The 17,728-nt window shown below is 45.2% G+C and overlaps 1 protein-coding gene across 1 annotated transcript in view; it reads left to right on the top strand.

Moving 5' to 3' along the window:
• The first annotated feature begins 428 nt into the window (after positions 1-428).
• Sh3rf3 (SH3 domain containing ring finger 3) overlaps positions 429-17,728 on the top strand; it is a 255,846-nt gene continuing 238,546 nt past the window's right edge. The window contains exon 1 of the mRNA XM_027388339.2: positions 429-971. Within this exon, the coding sequence (XP_027244140.1) occupies positions 429-971 (543 nt within the window). The remainder of the gene's footprint in view (positions 972-17,728) is intronic.

Genomic DNA, 17,728 nt, shown 5'->3' with positions numbered 1-17,728 from the left:
AGGCGCCGAGGGGGGCTGTGCGGCTCGCCTGCGGCGCGGGGGGAGCGCGCACGACGCGCCTTGGCCTCCCGGGGGACCCGGCTGGCCTCTCCCCGCACTTCTTGCAGCTGGGCTCCGGGGCGTGAGCCGCGCGACGCGGCGGGACAGGTGTAGCCCTCAGCGGCGGGTGGCGCGTTTAAGAGCAAGGTTGAGCCGGTTCAGCTGCCTGGAGTTGACTCGCCGCTCCAGGAACTCAGCAGGCAGGGTCGGCGTGTCACTTTGCAACATAGAGGCCACAGCCTCGGGCTGTCTGCGCGCCGCGGGGGACGGAACCCTGTTTATTGATCCCGGTCGCCCGGACGCGGTGCAAATGCTCGCCACCCTCGGCGGGCCGGGCTCTGGCTCCTGGATTTAGGCGGCTCACTGGGCCCGCGCCGGCGCCTCCCCCCATGCTGCTCGGAGCGTCCTGGATGTTGGCGTCCAAGGCGGCGGCTACTACAGCTCGGAGCGAAGGCGACGCCAAGCAGGGCGAGCAGCAGCAGGAGGCCCAGGCAAGGACTGGCGAGGATATGGACGAGTCATCGCTGCTGGACTTGCTGGAATGCTCCGTGTGCCTGGAGCGCCTAGACACTACCGCCAAGGTGTTACCATGCCAGCACACCTTCTGCCGCCGCTGCCTGGAGAGCATCGTGTGCTCGCGCCACGAGCTGCGCTGTCCCGAGTGCCGCATCCTAGTGGGCTGTGGTGTCGACGAGCTGCCTGCCAACATACTCCTGGTGCGCCTGCTGGATGGCATCCGCCAGAGGCCCCGCACGGGTGCCAGCCCGGGGAGCAGCCCACCTGCGCGCCCGGGCCCCAGTACGTTCCCGGCGCTCCCTGGAGGCGCGACCGGCAGTCCTCCGCGTTCTCCGGTCCTTCTTCCAGCGGCGACAGGCAGCTCTACCTCCGGTTTGTGCGACGTGGCGACTAACAGGAGCGTGCCAGTGGCTAAGGTAAGAATCTACCCCGATGACATGGCGCCGCTGTGTGGGAAAGTGTATGCTTGTGCGCACGTGGATGTACGAGTAATTGTGGCCAGACTAGCCATAGCTCTTCCGTGGCCCACTGGTTTGTTTTATTCTTCTTTAGCAACTTCTCTGTGCTCCCGCTTAACCAATTCTTGGCTACATCCCACCACTGCACCTCCAAACCCTTACCCCAAACTTCTTGTGGGCATCCCAGTCGCTTTCCAAACGCATAGAGCACATCTGCCCCATGACCTGTTCAGATATATGAACCATCCTCTTACTAGGTGAGTATTGCCTTCTGAACGCCATCAGTTCCATTTTGATTAGGCCTGTTCTATCTGTTTGTTCGTCCATCCATCCTGACTGTGTGCATCTGTCTATCTATCTATCTATCTATCTATCTATCTATGAATCTTTCTTTCTTTCATCTACCTATCATCTACCTACCTACCTACCTACCTATCATCTATCTCATTAACTTTTTGTTGCCCTTCCAAATCCCCATAAACAACCATCTTCCCCTACACCTCCAGAGTCTTCCTCCTCGCCCTCAGCCGACCTGTTGGGAACTTGCTGCTTAATGGTCCCCTGGTTCAGATCACTGACAGAGACCTGGTGGCCTCTTGTCTGTTTAACTGTCTGCTTAAGGGGGACAGGACAGAGGGCAGAGTGGGCAGACACTGCCACAAGAATAACTACAGCTGCCTTCCGAAGGAAGAAAGGAGTTTCCCTAGGGTCTCCAGGAGTGTTTTGTCTTAACCTCGGGGTTGGCGTTCTCTTGCCAAGCCCAGGTCCTGTCATGGGCTCTTAGGCAGGGAGGCTTTCCCACCGTTGTTTTTAATTTTCATTATTAGATTTTGTACAGCTGCTTTATATAGACTTCACTACTTCTGTTTTAGATGGAAGACTTTTTCTGGATGGCTGAGTTTGAGTTTTCTGTAGACCAGAAGAAAGGGTGGGTGACAGTAGTCAGGAAATAGTCATTCTTTCTTAGGATGGTCGTTGAAGGACCAAAATTTAAATTTGGCTTTAATTGTGATTAAATCCAGCTATATGCACCATTAGAGGTTCAGAAGCTTTTCTTTCCTGTCTGTGTTGCTTGGACTATAACATTATAATTAAAGGTTTTTATTTGCAACATTAGTTGGTTACATCCTCCTGCTTAAGTAATTATGTGACTTTGGAACTATGACTCCCGTGATGCTCTGGCACTTTGATGACTGCCAACAGAAATCGGTCCAGTTCACCTTGAGCCGTGTGGTTGGCCTGGTGCTTACTGGGAAGCCTCTGATGTAGGAAAAGCACAGCCTCAAACAGCTTCTGGAACCTTAATGCCGTTCAATGCTTTATTTAGGACTTGTTCACAAGGTGGAAGCTTGTAGCTTTAGCAATAGTGCTTGAGTATAAGGAATTCATGTTTGGTTCTTTAAGATTTTGAGACCCTGAAGGTTGGTGTTCTGTATGGCCACGTATACCATGGTTTAGGATGTCTGCACTTCTGGGAATTTGAAAATGTATTTTCTTTCTTTGTGTTGTGTTAACTAGAATGCAGGCTTTCTTTCATGGTGGTCTCTGAAGGACCAAGTTCAGGTTTTGGAGAAAAGTTAGAAATAAATCTAGTGTTATTTGCTTATGTTCAGAGAAGAGAGTAGCAGAGGCAGAGGCTGTAGTATTTGTAGCTTTTGTTCATTTATTTTTAGTAGTCACTGGGCTGCTTCTTGGTCAGCTGGAAGCCCCGTGTGCTACCGCCACACTACCACTTTGGGATAACAGCATTATGTCTCTAGGGGACAGTGATGGACGTGAAAAGAGAAAGGGACTGGAATTGCATGTTATGTTGTGGAAGCCACCTCTAAACTAAAATTGCTCCCAGATAGGCTCTTGGTACCCCACTGTCCCTAAAACTGTATTGTTGCTTTCTAGTGAAGCTGAATTCTGGATGTTGCTGTATGTTGTTTAATAAATGGAAATTCATTCCATCGTTTTCCAGATGCCAAGTATGACCTAATAGTGACCATAAATGTCACCTTTCCCCTTTCTTGATTAGAAGTCCCTCAGATCTTTGGGGTCAATGGAGATACGTAAAAATTTTAAGGTATGTAAATTATAGATAGATATCTACATAACTTATCTACATTCTTAACTCAGTTGAAGCTGAATCCGGGGACTGTGTCAAGTATAAAGTGAATTGAAGTTCTGTTTGGTTTCATGTGCAGGTCACAAAACGCATCCTTTTGAGCAGGATCTTGGATGTCTTCAGCATCCTTGGGAGTCCCCTACCTGACAGGAGAGCCTCTCAACCCTGTTCTCACATGAGTGATTTGAGATGAGTCTTTAAAAAAAAAAAATCAGTTACTGATGCTGCCCATAGAAATCTTGTACTAAGTTAAGAGCACACCCATTGCCTTGTTTGGGATTATCGTTTTCTTTACCTGCTGGTAAATACTGTCTCCTTTTGACTTCTTAAAGTGCTGTTGAAAAGTCTGGCTTGAATGATAACAGTAAAACTATTGAAACTAGTAATGTGTGCTAAGTTTTTCAACCTAGCTTGTTTATTGTCTTGAAAGTTTTGTGAGGGAGCCCCTTTAATATCCCAAACTATCACCAATTGGGTTGTGTTAGGACAATCCAAGAGTTATATGGGAAGGTGTGTGTGGGGGGGGTGCCAGAGACTCTGGATTCGATCCGTAGCAATCCAACAAATGGAAACAGGCAGGCAAACAAGGATTCTGCCAAAGGGTATTATGGTTTCAAATTGAATCATTTAGAGATTGAGTTTTTAATATGAAGGATTTAGTAAGGACTTAAGTATATGACAATTCCTACTCAAACAAGTGCTTTTATTTTTGAATATTCTTTGCTTTTATTTGGACATATAACCTGTTAACTAGCTATATTGTTATAATAACTCACAGTGGTCTCTCATTATGGACTTGACCTAAGGGAGTGGGACAAAAGAGATGTTCTTGGCTCTTTAGGAGGCCTTTATAGTCACTGGCTGGTGTTTGTGCCGAACTCTGTGAGGTGTGAGAGTAAAGATGTTTTCACAGCCTGAAGCATGTGGAAAGCTTGACAGTACCTTTGATGAAATAAGAGTGGGCTCAACTACAATCCACACCACCGGAGAGGCTGGGAAACAGGGAGTACCCTAAGAGAGACATGCATGGTACCCCGGAGAAGAGGAAGGGGCTAGAATTTCCTGAGCAGATTGGGAACATGGGGGGAGGGGAGAGGGAGCTGGGAGAAAGAGAGGGAGAGAAGAGGAGGGGGGAGGAGGAAATGGAGGGACAGGAGGGTTGAGTTGGGGGAAGAATAGAGGAGAGCAGGATGAGAGCTATCATAACAGAGGGAGCCATTATAAATTTGAGGAGAGATCTGGCACTAGGGAGAATTCCAGAGATCTACAAGGATGAGACCAACTGGCAATCTAAGCAATAGTGGAGAGGCTTCCTTAAACGCCCTTCCGCCGATAATGAGGTTGATGACTACCTTATATGCCACCCTAGAGCCTTCATCCAGTGGCTGATGTAAGCAGAGGCAGACACCCACAGCTAAACACTGAACTGAACTCTGGAACCCAGTTGCAAAGAGGGATGAGTGAAGAGCAAAGGGGTCAAGTCCAGGCTGATGAAACCCACAGAAACAGCTGACCTGAACAAGGGGAGCTCATGGACCCCAGACTAATGGCTGGGAGGCAGCATGGGACTGATCCTGACCCCCCCCCCCGAATGTGGGTGTCAGTGAGGAGGCCTCAGCAATCTTTGGGACCTCTGGTAGTAGACCAGTATTTATCCCTGGCATATCAATGGACTTTGGGAGCCCAGTCCACATGGAGGGATGCTGTCTCAGCCTGGACACATCAGGGAGGACCTAGGCCTTGCCCAGGATGGTATGACAGACTTTGGTGATTCCCCCATGGAGGGCCTCACCCTCCCTGGGTAGCAGAGGGGGAATGGGGTGGGGAGTTGGTGGGGGCGGGGGAGGAGGGGAGGGAGAGGGAGCTGGGATTGACACGTGAAGCAGGCTTGCTTCTAATTTAAATAAAAATAAATTTAAAAAGTAGGCTCAAGAGTTAATAGTTTGTCTATATTTGTCTTCCCATCTTCCCCTCCCCTATGCTGGGGCAGGAACATATGTATGGATACTGTGTCCTGAGTTTTACCATGGTCCCATGTTGTATATCTTTGTGGCTTGTTTCTTCAACTATGAAAGAGGGCCTCATGAAGCCCAGAATGGTCTAGAATTGCTTATGCTTCTAAGTATCACTCTGAACTCATGCTCTGCCTGTCTTCACCTTCTGGGTGTGCTTAATTCTGAGAGAAACCAGATAGCCCGTATGGTGGCAGACAGCTGGTGACATGAGAGCGTTGTCCAGGGAAGAGGGTGTCTGAGGTGTCTGAAATCAAATTCACCTGATCCCTGGCCATCAAATTTGAAGGGGTTATATCTTTCCTTTTTAATGCTTCTGAGGGCTCGGCATAGTAATCCTACCAAGTAAACGGAGAAGTGATCCTTTGGTGGCCCACGGAGATTGATATCTAGGTGTGTCAACCGTGTCAGGCTGTGTCCTCAACCACAATCCTTTGCCTTTCTGCTTGGCAAATGGTCAGCCATGTGGGAATAGAGATGCTTGGATTCTGAAAGAACCCATAGGGTATCAGCTAGTTGGTGACATGAGAACCTTGCCATAGTCGTGTCTGCTCAGGAAGCTTGAGAGTGTGAGAACAGCACTTCAGAGACCACAACATTTGGTGCTGTGTTTTTACTGGTGGTTATTAGTGAATAGTCCAAACTACTATTCATTGAGCACCCACTGTGTGCCATAGTTTTTACAGAATATTGTATCTTTCTTTTATGTTTTAAGTTACAGATTCACTCTGTGGCCCATGCTAGCCGTGAACTCTTAATCCTTCTGCCTCAGATTCCTGAGTGCTGGCGTTGTGTGTGTAGCATGTGTGAGCTATCTGTTCTTGACTGCAGCCCTGTGAGGTAGCTAGTAACATAGGTCAGAAAATCAAGAGTGTAAATCTTCCTTCTACTGAGTGGCATGCAGTTAGTAGACTACTGGGAAGATGAGCTTTGTCCTGAGGGCCTAACTGGTTTCAAGGAATCTGGTTTTAAAGGAATCTTCTTAGTCCAAGACAAGCTGGCTAACTGATAGACACTGTCCCAACAGAAGTAGTACTGACCTCTTTATTTGGTTCACCCCAAACTAAACAGATGCTCTCTCCAGGTTTAAGGCTGCCATTTCATAGATGTGAGGATTGTAGAGCATTGTGGTGGCAGGAGTTTTCCCTCATCTGTTGTGGTTTGAGTGTAAGTGACAGTAGCCCAAGGAGCCACACTTGCCCATCCTGCTTTGCAACTGTTCTGGTCTTACCTCTAGCTCGAAACCAGTTCTTGAGAAAGGCAGAGGCTTGCAGGTGGCACCTCAGTGCAACCACAGCTAGATACAGAGAAAGGAAGGTTTCCCTCCAGTCTCTACGTATACAGGCAAAGGGGCCTGGTTCCCTGGCATCTTGGGACTGGTGCTGGACTGTAGCTAAGGCATTGCTTCTTAACATCTCCCAGGGCAAAAGCGCAGGACCTCCCCTAGGGCTTGTGGTTGTCCTTACTGAAGGAGAGGTAGGGGAGGGGACTGTGGTGCCTAAGAGTAGCACAGGGGCCAGGAGTTCTAGCACAATATCTTTAAATCTAGATTCCCTACCTTCTTATCACCTGTCTGTGGGCAACTAGGTTACCCACATTACCAATGAGGTATCCTTCCCAGGAACCTGCTAGTGGGCCCATTGCATATGGGATCCTACGTTAAGTGTGTATGTGGAGAACTATTTTTATGTGTGTGCACAGGTGTGTGTGTGTGTGTGTGTGTGTGTGTGTGTGTGTGTGTGTAAGAGACAGAGACAGACAGAGAAGGAGGGAGGGAGAAAAGGGAGGAAGGTAGAAGAGGGAGAGATCATACTTTGCTTTTAGATTCAAAGTCATCCTGTGTTAAGGAGACTGGGACATGGACCCTCGGTGAACATCTAAGCCCGATGGCTGTTGGAGTCTGTTTCACGTTTTACACTGCTCCAGCTGGGTTTTTATCTTTCTTACCACAGACAGTGTCCCTGATCTCTATAAGCATCATTAAAGTGAAGAGTGAAAGACCAACGACAACTAAAAAAAAAAAAAAAAAAAGCAAGACTACCATTTGCTTTAAGGACAGCAGGGAGGGAGGACCATTTCGCTTAGTTGTGGATCCAGCTGGCTGTGGGCTCTCCTGAAAGCAAGTTTCCTTGATGTGCAGGAAAAAGAAAGCTCTGCACTTGCCTGGGACTGAGCAGCTCATGGTAGGGCTGAGCGAATCCCTCCCATTGTCTCTTTCTGTAGTCTTTTGAGCAGGGCAGAATTGGTTCTCAATTATATGGTTGTTTCTGATGAGTAATTTAGTTCACCCTGCATTTAGTCTCTGTCTTTTACAACCAGCACAATCTTTTTCCAGGTACCTTTTAGAAATAAAATATTGGTGAACACTTTGCTAGAGGAAAGTGTTCTTCATAGGGTCTCTTGAAGAGGCCAAGGTCAGTCTTTATCAGGTTTGCTGTGCTTGGGAGAGCTTCCAATTTGCTGAATGAGAAATGCATACTCCATGGGCATTCTATTGGAATTTTAATTAACCTTTAGAAATAGGTTGTCAGGCTGAAGGTGTTGGCAGCGGTGAGTGACTCAGGAGTTCTGTTAGCGCATTGCATTGTGGCCCCCTTTGCTCACTGAGAGAAATTCAAATGGAATTCCTAAAAACCTTAATGTTATTTGGATTCTACTACAGTTGCTCTCTCTGTCTCTGTCTCTCTCCGTGTCTCTGTCTCTCTCTCTGTCTCTCTCTCTGTCTCTCTCTCTGTCTCTCTCTCTCTCTCTCTCTCTCTCTCTCTCTCTCTCTGTCTCTCTCTCTGTCTCTCTCTGTCTTGGTTTTTTGAGATAGGGTTTCTTCCTGTAGCTCTGACTGTCCTGGAACTCACTCTGTAGACTAGGTTGACCTCGAACTCACAGAGAACCACCTGCCTCTGCCTCCCGAGTGATGGCATTAAAGGTGTGCACTACCACTGCCCCTGCTTCAGGTGCTTTCTCTTTAAGTTCATTTTGACCATCAGTGGCTTATGTATGCCTGGAGATGGAACTGTTCTGGGTGACCTTAAAGAGGCTACAGCTCACGTGACCTTTCTGCTTTACATGTGTTTACACTGCTCACTGATACACTAGTTATCTGTAAGCACGAACTGCTTCATAAATGTATATGTATACGTAGTGCTCACATGAATTCATGAGTTTCACATAAGCCAGTGAACTCAATAGAAGTAGGAAGAGAGAATTCAAAAACATCATTTCCCAAGGGCAGATGAAGTGTCCTCAGAGGGTAGGAGACAGGTCCTCAGCAGTGTACAGTAGGAGAAAGGGCCAGCTTCATCGGGGCACCTGCCGTGTATCAGGTGTTTGCTTAACATAGAGGGTGGGTGGGAGATGCCTGGGATAAAAACACTATTGGTGTTTATTTGTAATTAATTATATTCGTTTCCATTAAGTTACGTAGCTGGGTATGCTGTAGAGAAAATCATGTGTCTATATCTTTCTTATTTATTTAGCGGGAGGTTTTCCAGTTCTCAGGAGTTATCCTACTAGGGTCTTGCACATGCTACACAAAAGCGCTCTTTACTTTGTTTTATTAAGAAGTACTGGAGAAAGGGAAGGGAAGTTGGGGAAGCTTTGGCATATATCAGACAATAGTTAGGATTTATAGAGAATGCACACAATAGAAGGTATATAAAATGCAACAATAGTTAGAAGGTGTAGTGAATGCAGACAATAGTTAGAAAGTATAGCGAATGCCATCAGACACAGTGAATTATAATGAAGATGCTTTTGCTCTCAAAGGTAGTGTTGGTGAATCTTCTGCAGGTTTGCTTACCAATGATGCTGGTGGATTTGAAAGGTCAAAGCATTCCTCAAACTATTGCTAACCACCAAGAAAAGCTCTTGGGAGGCCTTGGGCAGTCACTTGGAAGGACATGTTATATTCTCAAGGCTTTGCACATATAAGATATCTTTGCCCAATGAATGAAGTGAGAAGACACAGGTATTTACTGTGTACAAGTTTATAAAAATGCATAGGGATAAAGTAGTGATACCTCAGCTGTGTGTGTAGGAGAAAAACTAATCCTTAGAAGTTTGAATTGTCAAATAATCCCTGATCTCACCATTGCTGAGACTATAAAGCCATTTTAAAACCTAGCACACTCTTTCTCTTGACACAAAGTGACAAGTAGATTTTGGGCACTGTGCTGGCTAGTCTGATGTCAACTTGACAGAAGCTAGAATCATCTGAGAGGATGGAACCTCAGTTAAGAAAATGTATCCATAAGATCAGGCTGTAGGCAAGCCTGTAGGGCATTTTCTTAATTAGTGATCAATGTGGGGAGGCTCAGACCATTGTGGGTGGTGCCATCCCTGGGCTGGTGGTCCTGGGTGCTATAAGAAAGCAGGCTGAGCAAGCCATAATGAGCAAGCCATTAAGCAGCACTCCTGGTCTCTGCATCAGCTCCTGCCTCCAGGTTCCTGTCCTGTTTGAGTTCCTGTCCTGACTTCCTTCAGTGATGGACTAAATGTGGAAATATAAGTCAAATAAATCCTTTCCTCCACTTGCTTTTGGCCATGGTATTTTCATTGTAGCAGTAGAAATCATAAGACCAGTAACAGTCACAATTAAATTTTTTTCGAATTAAATTCCTTCTTTTAGAGAAGGGTCAGGACAGCCTCTGGGCAGCCACTAATGCAACTGTGTTAGTACCTTGGCAGCTTTGTGTCTGGAGTTGTATGGATGGGAAGATCTCGGGCTGAAAGACTGTTAGTGCTTAACGTATACACATTTGCATTCATGGGCAGGTAGAGGTGAGTCTCACATCACTGATTTAAAGAAGCAGAATCATTTATCGACAAGAGGTAGAGTTATGAAATACTAAACTCACAGCAAGGCCCATGGAGAACACAGATGAGCAGAAAGCGTCCCACTTAAAGCCCTGGGTAGCCTCTTCACTATTGACCCTCTAGCACTGTAGTCATTGTATCCTTTGTAAAGGACACACACACACACACACACACACACACACACACACACACACACACACACACACACGCATGGTGTGTACGATTGGTGTTTATCGTACGCTTGGTACGCTCACGCTTGGTATGCAAGTGTGGTTGTTCATGGCCAGCGGGCATGATGAGTGATCATTGTTTGGTATGAATGATTCGTGCCCATGGCTGATGTGTGAGATTAGGTGCTCATGGTTGATAATCATGGTTGGTGTATATGGTTAAGCCACACGATCCATGATTGATGTATGTGGTTGATGCTTATGATTGATACAAATACATGGCTGATGCTTGTGGTTGCATGCATGATTGAAATGCATGGCTTCTACATGTGATTGTTACATGTGATTGATGATTCTACCTGGCATCCATGTTTGGTATTTGGGGTTGGTACTCCTGTTTACTGTGCATGGTCATTACAGGCGCTTGATGCTCATGGCTGGTTATACCTGGTTGGTGCTTGCCATTGTTACCTGAGTTTGGCATCCATGGTTGGTTTGCATGGTTGGCGTCTGTCGGTCCTCGTGGTTGGTACCCACAGTTGTTGTGTATGGTTGGGCCCCTCTCCTCACTTAGTTCCACATTCGCTCACTGATTCTTCACTCATTCATGAGCCATGATTTTGCTGGTAATGTCTTTGTATACTGATGTTCCTTTTATTTTTATCTCCAAACTTCAGCAATTGATTTTTCCTCCAAATTTAGATGTTGTAGGAAATACTTGTTTTTCTACATATGACTAATAGCCAGTCTGTTAAAGGTGGTTGGTGTTAGCCATAACGGCCCGTTTGTTTTCTCAAACTAATCCATGAATACTTTTTAACAATTAGCACTAAATCGGGCCCTGTGGACCACATAATGCCTTTATTGCTGTTGGTAGCCTTGTGGGCTGAGAAGCCCTTCCTTGTGACCCTAGGCTGCTACTCATGATATACACTCCCGAACCCCACTTTCTCTAAATATTAGTGAGCATGGAGTGCACTGTGTGGGAATATGGCTGTTACAGTTGGGGCTCAGGTTTACTGGGCACCTGGTCCTGGCCTCTTTTAGAACATGCAAACTAAGGGTCTAGCAAAGGGCATTGGCATTGGTTCCTGAAGCAGCCCTGAACTAAACTGGCAGAGAGCCTAGTGCTTTCCTCCCCAGAGCCTATTATCTCTACCTTATGGCCTTGTGGTTTCCAACAAAGGCTTTCTGTCCAAATAGGTTCCTTCCTGGGTCTTACAGATATCCATTTCCTCTCTACAGACCTCTCTTTGCCCCTTAGGCGATGTAGTGGCTCGCACCTTCCAGGAGGTTCTCAGAGGAAGCAGATGGAATGCTCGTTTCTTGGAACAACAGCCATAGAATGGTGCTGAGAAGTTTTCTGCAAGGAGGGAGTCATAGGGAGATAGTGTGGCTCGGTGTACGGGAGTTGACCCAGGGGGCTTTGTGTTCTTTGATGGGTGGATCAGGTCTGCATTGATGGACAACCTTTCTTTCATTGGGGCTGAGTGAAGGATAGCTCTTGGATGATCACTCCAGTCAGCTACGTGTACAAAGAAATATTAGCTCTGTGTCTGCTACTTGCCATTTGCTGCCTGGTTAATAGATGTGATAAGGAGTCAACACTTGAGTGAATTATTTTGTAGCACTAAATGGAATGCTAAACATAGTACTGTAAATGCTCCAAAAAAGATGCCTTGTCAATTATTCAAGAGGGGCACATCAAGGTCTCATCCCTTGCTATTGATTGCTGCTTTTCTCAAAAAAGATTTATTTGTTCACTGCTCATCTAGTGACCTTTCTAGTATATTTCTCTGCTTCTGGGTTTTATGGCATCTGGTTTTGTAATATGATTTCTCTTGTAAATATTTGGAAACTAATAAGCAGTTTTTAGGCAAAATGTCCAGCATTGGAGCCTGACCTAATTATCGTTCAGTTCATCATTAATATATATCAATAGGTATATACCTCTGCATATATACATACACATTTACAAGTATACTTATGATACTTATGATTTTAAAATGTTATGTTTATAGTTAGTAATTGGCTTGGCAGTTCACGTCTTTGAGTAAAAGCTTCGGGGAGTAGATGATCTCTGCTTATCTTTGGGTTTGCTTAAGATGACCGGATCCCTTAAAATAGATTGCACATAAGACAAGTTGGTCTGGGTGGGTTTCTGTATGTACGTGTGGCATCTAAAGGAAAGGGCCCTCTGGCAGAGTCATCTGCTGTCTACTTGTTAGCTTTTCTGTCTCTGTGTGATGGAAACACTGTGTTGTCACCGAGGCTGGGGCCCTAGTTTTCTGCCTGCTTGCTGTAGGACTTGGAGATGCTGGCCTTCCATAGCATCTGCTCCACCCCACCCCACCACCTGTGCAGAGTGTGCAATAGATCCAGAGGGACCAATGTATAGTACCTGTCTTGAGGTCACAGCTCCATCAGTCATCATTGTTAGGGTCGCTGTCAAGAGCCCGTCGCAAGCCATTATAATGAGGGTTTCTTGATGGCACTTTCTGTCTTTCTGAGCAAATTGGCAAGACGTGATAGCTTCCACTGTGTACGGTTGCACGTGCAGGCTGCAGCTTCTCTGGAATGAGAGAAGGGTTGAGTAATTGGCTCTGGGGAATATTGTTGCTGACTGGTGCCATTTTGATGAGTAATAGACCCCATTAGATCACAATAAAATACTTGATTCTGTATAATTAAAAATGGCATTAGTCAGGCAGAAGCCCCAGCATTTAAAGCTGTGAAAAGGATAATTTCAAAGGCTGCTCAGTACGTTCATGATTGAAGCGGCACGGAACCTAGAGTGTTGGAGTCTCAGAGTTATAAGACGTGGCCATAGACAGCCTGGCAGGGCAGCTGCCGTTCATTTTAGTCTCAGATATTTGTAATGAGCGACTATGGCAGTTAAAAATGTTTCTGATGAATTCACAGCTTGTGGAACAGTTCTGATTTGCAATTTTAACAGAAAAAGAAGTCCTATAATTTACTTTTTTGTGGAGTAGGCAGAACCCAGATGAACATCGGAGTCTTTATTTCCCTGTTTGTATTTTCTGCTTCAGCTCCAAATTCCTCCCTCCCTTCTCTCACTTATTCATTGGTCCTACCTTATTCAGATGCTTGGGGCCAGCGCTCTACATGAGTCGGACAATACTGGAGTACTCCGGGGAAGGGCTACAGCAAATCTGGACATTCTCTGCCCTCCTGGGACTTGGTCTTCTGCAGATCCCTTGGCTCAGAGTTGAGAAGCCTTTGGTTTGGCATGAGCTCCACTCTGTTTAATCAAGAGCTGAGTGTCTGGCACACAACTTCAGTTATTAATCCTCCGCTATTAATATTCATATTGACAGTCATTTGCACTTCTAAACTGCTTTCATCTCAGAGATGATCACATATCCTATGAGCTTTAGATGTGGGCATGGGGCCCTGAAGCAATGCGTCCTCTTTGAAGGGAGCTCACTTGTTCAACTAACAAGTGTCAGGACAGCCCACATGCTGTAGGTCTTTTTCAGATGTGTTCCTTATCTGTGACCTGCCACTCATGGTCCACAGTCTCTTTACAAGTGTCTGTCTGTTCAGCCCTACAAGCCAGGTATGGATCTCTGTGGTTGTATTGGTTACTCTTCTATTGTTGAGATAAAACACCATGACAAACGCTTAATAGAAAGATTTATTTGGGTTTCTGATAGGCTCCAGAGGGTTAGGGTCCACAATGATGAGATAGCATCACAGCAGGTGGCAGACAAGAAGCTGAAGATTCATATTGTGAACTGAAAGCACGAGGCAAAGAGAGTACACTGGGAAGGGCATGAGGCTTTTGAAACCTCAAAGACCACCCCCCCCAACTCCACTCCCCCACCCCCACCCAGTGAAATACTTCCTCTAGCAAGCCACGCCCCTTGAACATACCCAAGCACCTGCACCAACTGGGGACCAAGTATTCAAACATCAGAACCTCTAGGGACTGTTCCCATTGACACAAACCCTGTGGTGCCAGCCACACTACAGAGGACACGGTTTGACCAGAGCTTGCTTACCTTCTGCTTGGAATCTGGGGCTCTAAAGACATTGATTAAAATGGCAATAAACACATGAACACACACAGGCATGCACGTACCCTAAATGTAATGGAGTTGTTTCACAATGAATTTATTTTTTGTGTTCTAATTGTACTTAAATTTAGACTTCAGAATAATAGGGAGTTCTTTTACTGTCATTTTTAACCTATTAGTGAGATGAGCTTTGGGTCTCCTTAGTGTGGCACCTCAAGACCCAGTTTCCTCCCAGTACACCCAACCATCAAATGGTCCATCATAATCTATTGTGTTACATTGGGAAGCAAGCTTCAAGCACACAAACCTTTTGGGGACCAAACAAATTCAAAGCTTTGTGTCACTCCAGGGATGCCAATCTTTAACCTGAAGGCTGCTGGAATTATTCTATTTATGAATCTGACACTCATTAGTTCATTAAAAATAATTCTGCTAAAAAGTTTTTTTTTTTACCCCAAACGAGAATTCAACTTATTAATTCATATAGTCTTTCTAATAACTCTGTGATATAGGCACTATATCATCTCTCTTATTTTGAAGATGGAGGAAGTTAGTCACAACCATGGACAGTGGTTTGGGACCTGAGCCAGGCTGACTGTAGCTTTGCCACTGGCTCCATTGTTGCTTGTGGGATTGGTGCCTGATCCTCTTTTCTCAAAGCAGAAAGCTGATTTGCAAGCTGGGCTTGGCATTTAGTTCTGACTGCTCAGTGTGTGTGTGTTACCCCTTACACCCTATATAGAGGAGGAATAGAAATACCTTTTAGCACACTGTAAATGTAAAATTGAAAAAAAAAACCATGCAAGTGGGAGAATTTTGTAGCTGTGTGTGCGCATGTATGTGTGTCTGCGCGTATGTGTATATTCATAAAGAAAACTGCCTACTTCAAGGTATTGATTGAGGAAGGGACAGGGGAAGTAAGGTAATATTTTTCCATGGCTGAAATACTGATAAAGGTTGATTGTACTCAAACATACGATTTCTAATTAATATGAAAACCAAGGGTTTTCCCAAGTGTGTTTGGGAAAGTGGTCCCAAGTTTCTGTTTGTTCTTGTTGAGTTCTTGATTTGCACATTTCCATACAGTGTAGGGAAAACATGCACAATGGCTCACGAGCCCAGTGTGCTTGAATCTTTCTTGTCCAGACACTCCTCTCTGGGCCATCTGGGGCTCCTCCTCCTTAGATTAAACATTAGATTCAGCCCAGATGTTTGTAGAGCTCAATATTTGTGGCCATGGAGACAGACCGAATGGGAGATTTTTTTTTCCTCCTTGGAAATGTTGGCCTACATGTTTCAAAAACATTTACAGAAACCTAATGGTTTAGCAGGTGTCCAAATAAACCATCTCTTGATGGTTTGAATTCTGATAGGATAGGATTAAAGCTATGTAAATAATTTGAAATATTTTAGTATCCATATCATAAATGGTAAAAAGAAACAAGTGAAATCGATTTTAAGTGTCTATTTAACTCTCTGAACCCCAAATCTCATTATGTTTTCATGAAACCACTATAAAATTATTAATAAGGTGGGTCTTTTCATCCTTTCTTCCTCGCTATTTCTGAAGCCAGAGATGGGTTTCACATTCATGGGCCTCCCTATTTGACTTGGCCCTTCTCAGTGGTCAGTAGTGACATCATGCCAGTAGGAGAGTGTGGTTCTGACAGATCAGACCATGTTACATGCCATATTACAGTTCTGATGAGAACATTCTTCTGACCAGCCTGGTGGGCCAGGTGCCTGCCTGCACGGTGTACTTTCACAGGCTTTGCAGGCAGCAACATGAAGCTTCCTCTGGTTTCTGAGCTGTCATCATGATAGCATCTGAAAATAACTATAGGAATTTGGGGGTTGAACTTAATGTAATAAGAGCCAAGAGGGCTTATCAAACACATGCTGAGAAATTTGTCTGAACTCAGAGTGAGCATAGTTTCCATACCCAACTGATTCTTTGAGGCCTCTGTGGGAAGTGGTTGTGCTGACAAATCTTGTCAACAGTCTCTTCCCAGGGGCCTGCACGAACACTAGGTCTAATTACGTTTCCCTCCTGGCTTCTTTACGGAGGGAATGAGATTTAGCCTTCAAATTCATGTTCCTTCCTAGACGAGATGCTTGTTGCCTTAGAAATAAGTAGTTACAAACCCAGCTGTCCGTTTTCTGAGGTGACAGTTGGTACCCATCATTGTTGGAGATGTATATTTCCCCAGTTTAGGCAGCTGGTTCCACCCTAGAGACGACTTAGGTCTTTCCACATTAGGTGTTACTGTCGACTTCATCGTCTTGGAGAATGTGGGTGAGATGCCCTGCGCTTTTCCAAGGAACATTTGTCATATCCTCCATATTGTGATTTTGTTAACTGACATGCATAGTGAGTTTGACAAAATAATTTTGGGCTCAAGTTAAAAACAGGTATGCAATAACCTCATTCTGTGGGACCAGTTTTCTGATGGTGGCATTTCAGAGAGGGAACAAAAGCTAATTTACTGGAAACAAAGGAATGTTCGAAAGTTCAGTGTGTGGAAACTGTATTTTTGCCCTCTATTATTTATTATAGTGTATAATATCAGATTTATGTTTAATGTGATAGCAATTATTGTATTCTTTCCATGGCAGTATTCAGTAAAGAATGTTCCACTATTTAACCATGGGAAATTCAATGAACAGAGTCCAGCTGGAGTAGAAGTGGCTGGGGAGGGGTCCTGGAGTGTCCCCTTCCAAGTTGTGTGCTTCCCACTTCCATGTCTCCCACGGTGTTCACAGTTCTATTTTTGCAACAAATACCACTTCTTTTTTTCAGACTCCACGAGTGGCCCTCAGCCCTGTCACCTCTTTCCTCAGACAGAGACACTGGGCATTCTGCTAAGGTTGACACTCTGGGTTGGTACTCCCTGGTAAAGATAGTGTGCAAGCCTTAGTCAGAGCGGGTGCTGGTGCTGAGCCTGCTGGAGGGCCGGGACCAAAGGAATGCATTCGTTTCAGATCAAAGAAATTAAATTCGTCTCCCATATTACAGAGAGAAAAAAAACCAAAAGACAAAACTAAAGCTGTTTTTGCCTCTCTTCTATCACAGTAACTTTTGGAACAGAAATTATAATCAGTTGATGTTTGGGGAAAGGCAATTATGTGGATGTTGCCCCAAATTTAGACAGATTGGTGGCATGAAGAAGGAAATAACGAAGGCATAAAAGTACAACTCCGTAAAACTCCAGTTCATCAGGAAATGCTGAAGTCCAGAAGAGATGAAGTATTGCAAGTTGACTGTGACTTAACTGTGTCTGAGATGGACCAGCAGGCTGGCTGTGCCTGTGGATCTTAAGTATGTGTGAGCTCATCACCGAGGCAATAAAGCCACTCAAGTGACTGTGTTTCTGAGATATTAGGCATGAAGCTTGTCTTGACAGGCTTGTCCTTTTCTGCTGTGTCCTCTGCTCTTAGCTGAACTCACATAGGTCTATGGGAAGCTCCTGCATCCCGACAAGCAGGCTTCTCCTCAACCCGTTTCCTTATCACCCATCTACCAGTTTCTCTGTGTTCTGAGACATTAGCAAGCAGCATCCACTACACGACT

The sequence above is a fragment of the Cricetulus griseus genome, assembly GCF_003668045.3.
Source record: "Cricetulus griseus strain 17A/GY chromosome 1 unlocalized genomic scaffold, alternate assembly CriGri-PICRH-1.0 chr1_1, whole genome shotgun sequence".
In the NCBI taxonomy this organism is placed as follows: domain Eukaryota; kingdom Metazoa; phylum Chordata; class Mammalia; order Rodentia; family Cricetidae; genus Cricetulus; species Cricetulus griseus.
The sequence above is the reverse complement of the archived record's forward strand: the minus strand, read 5'-3'. Positions and strand labels throughout refer to the sequence as shown.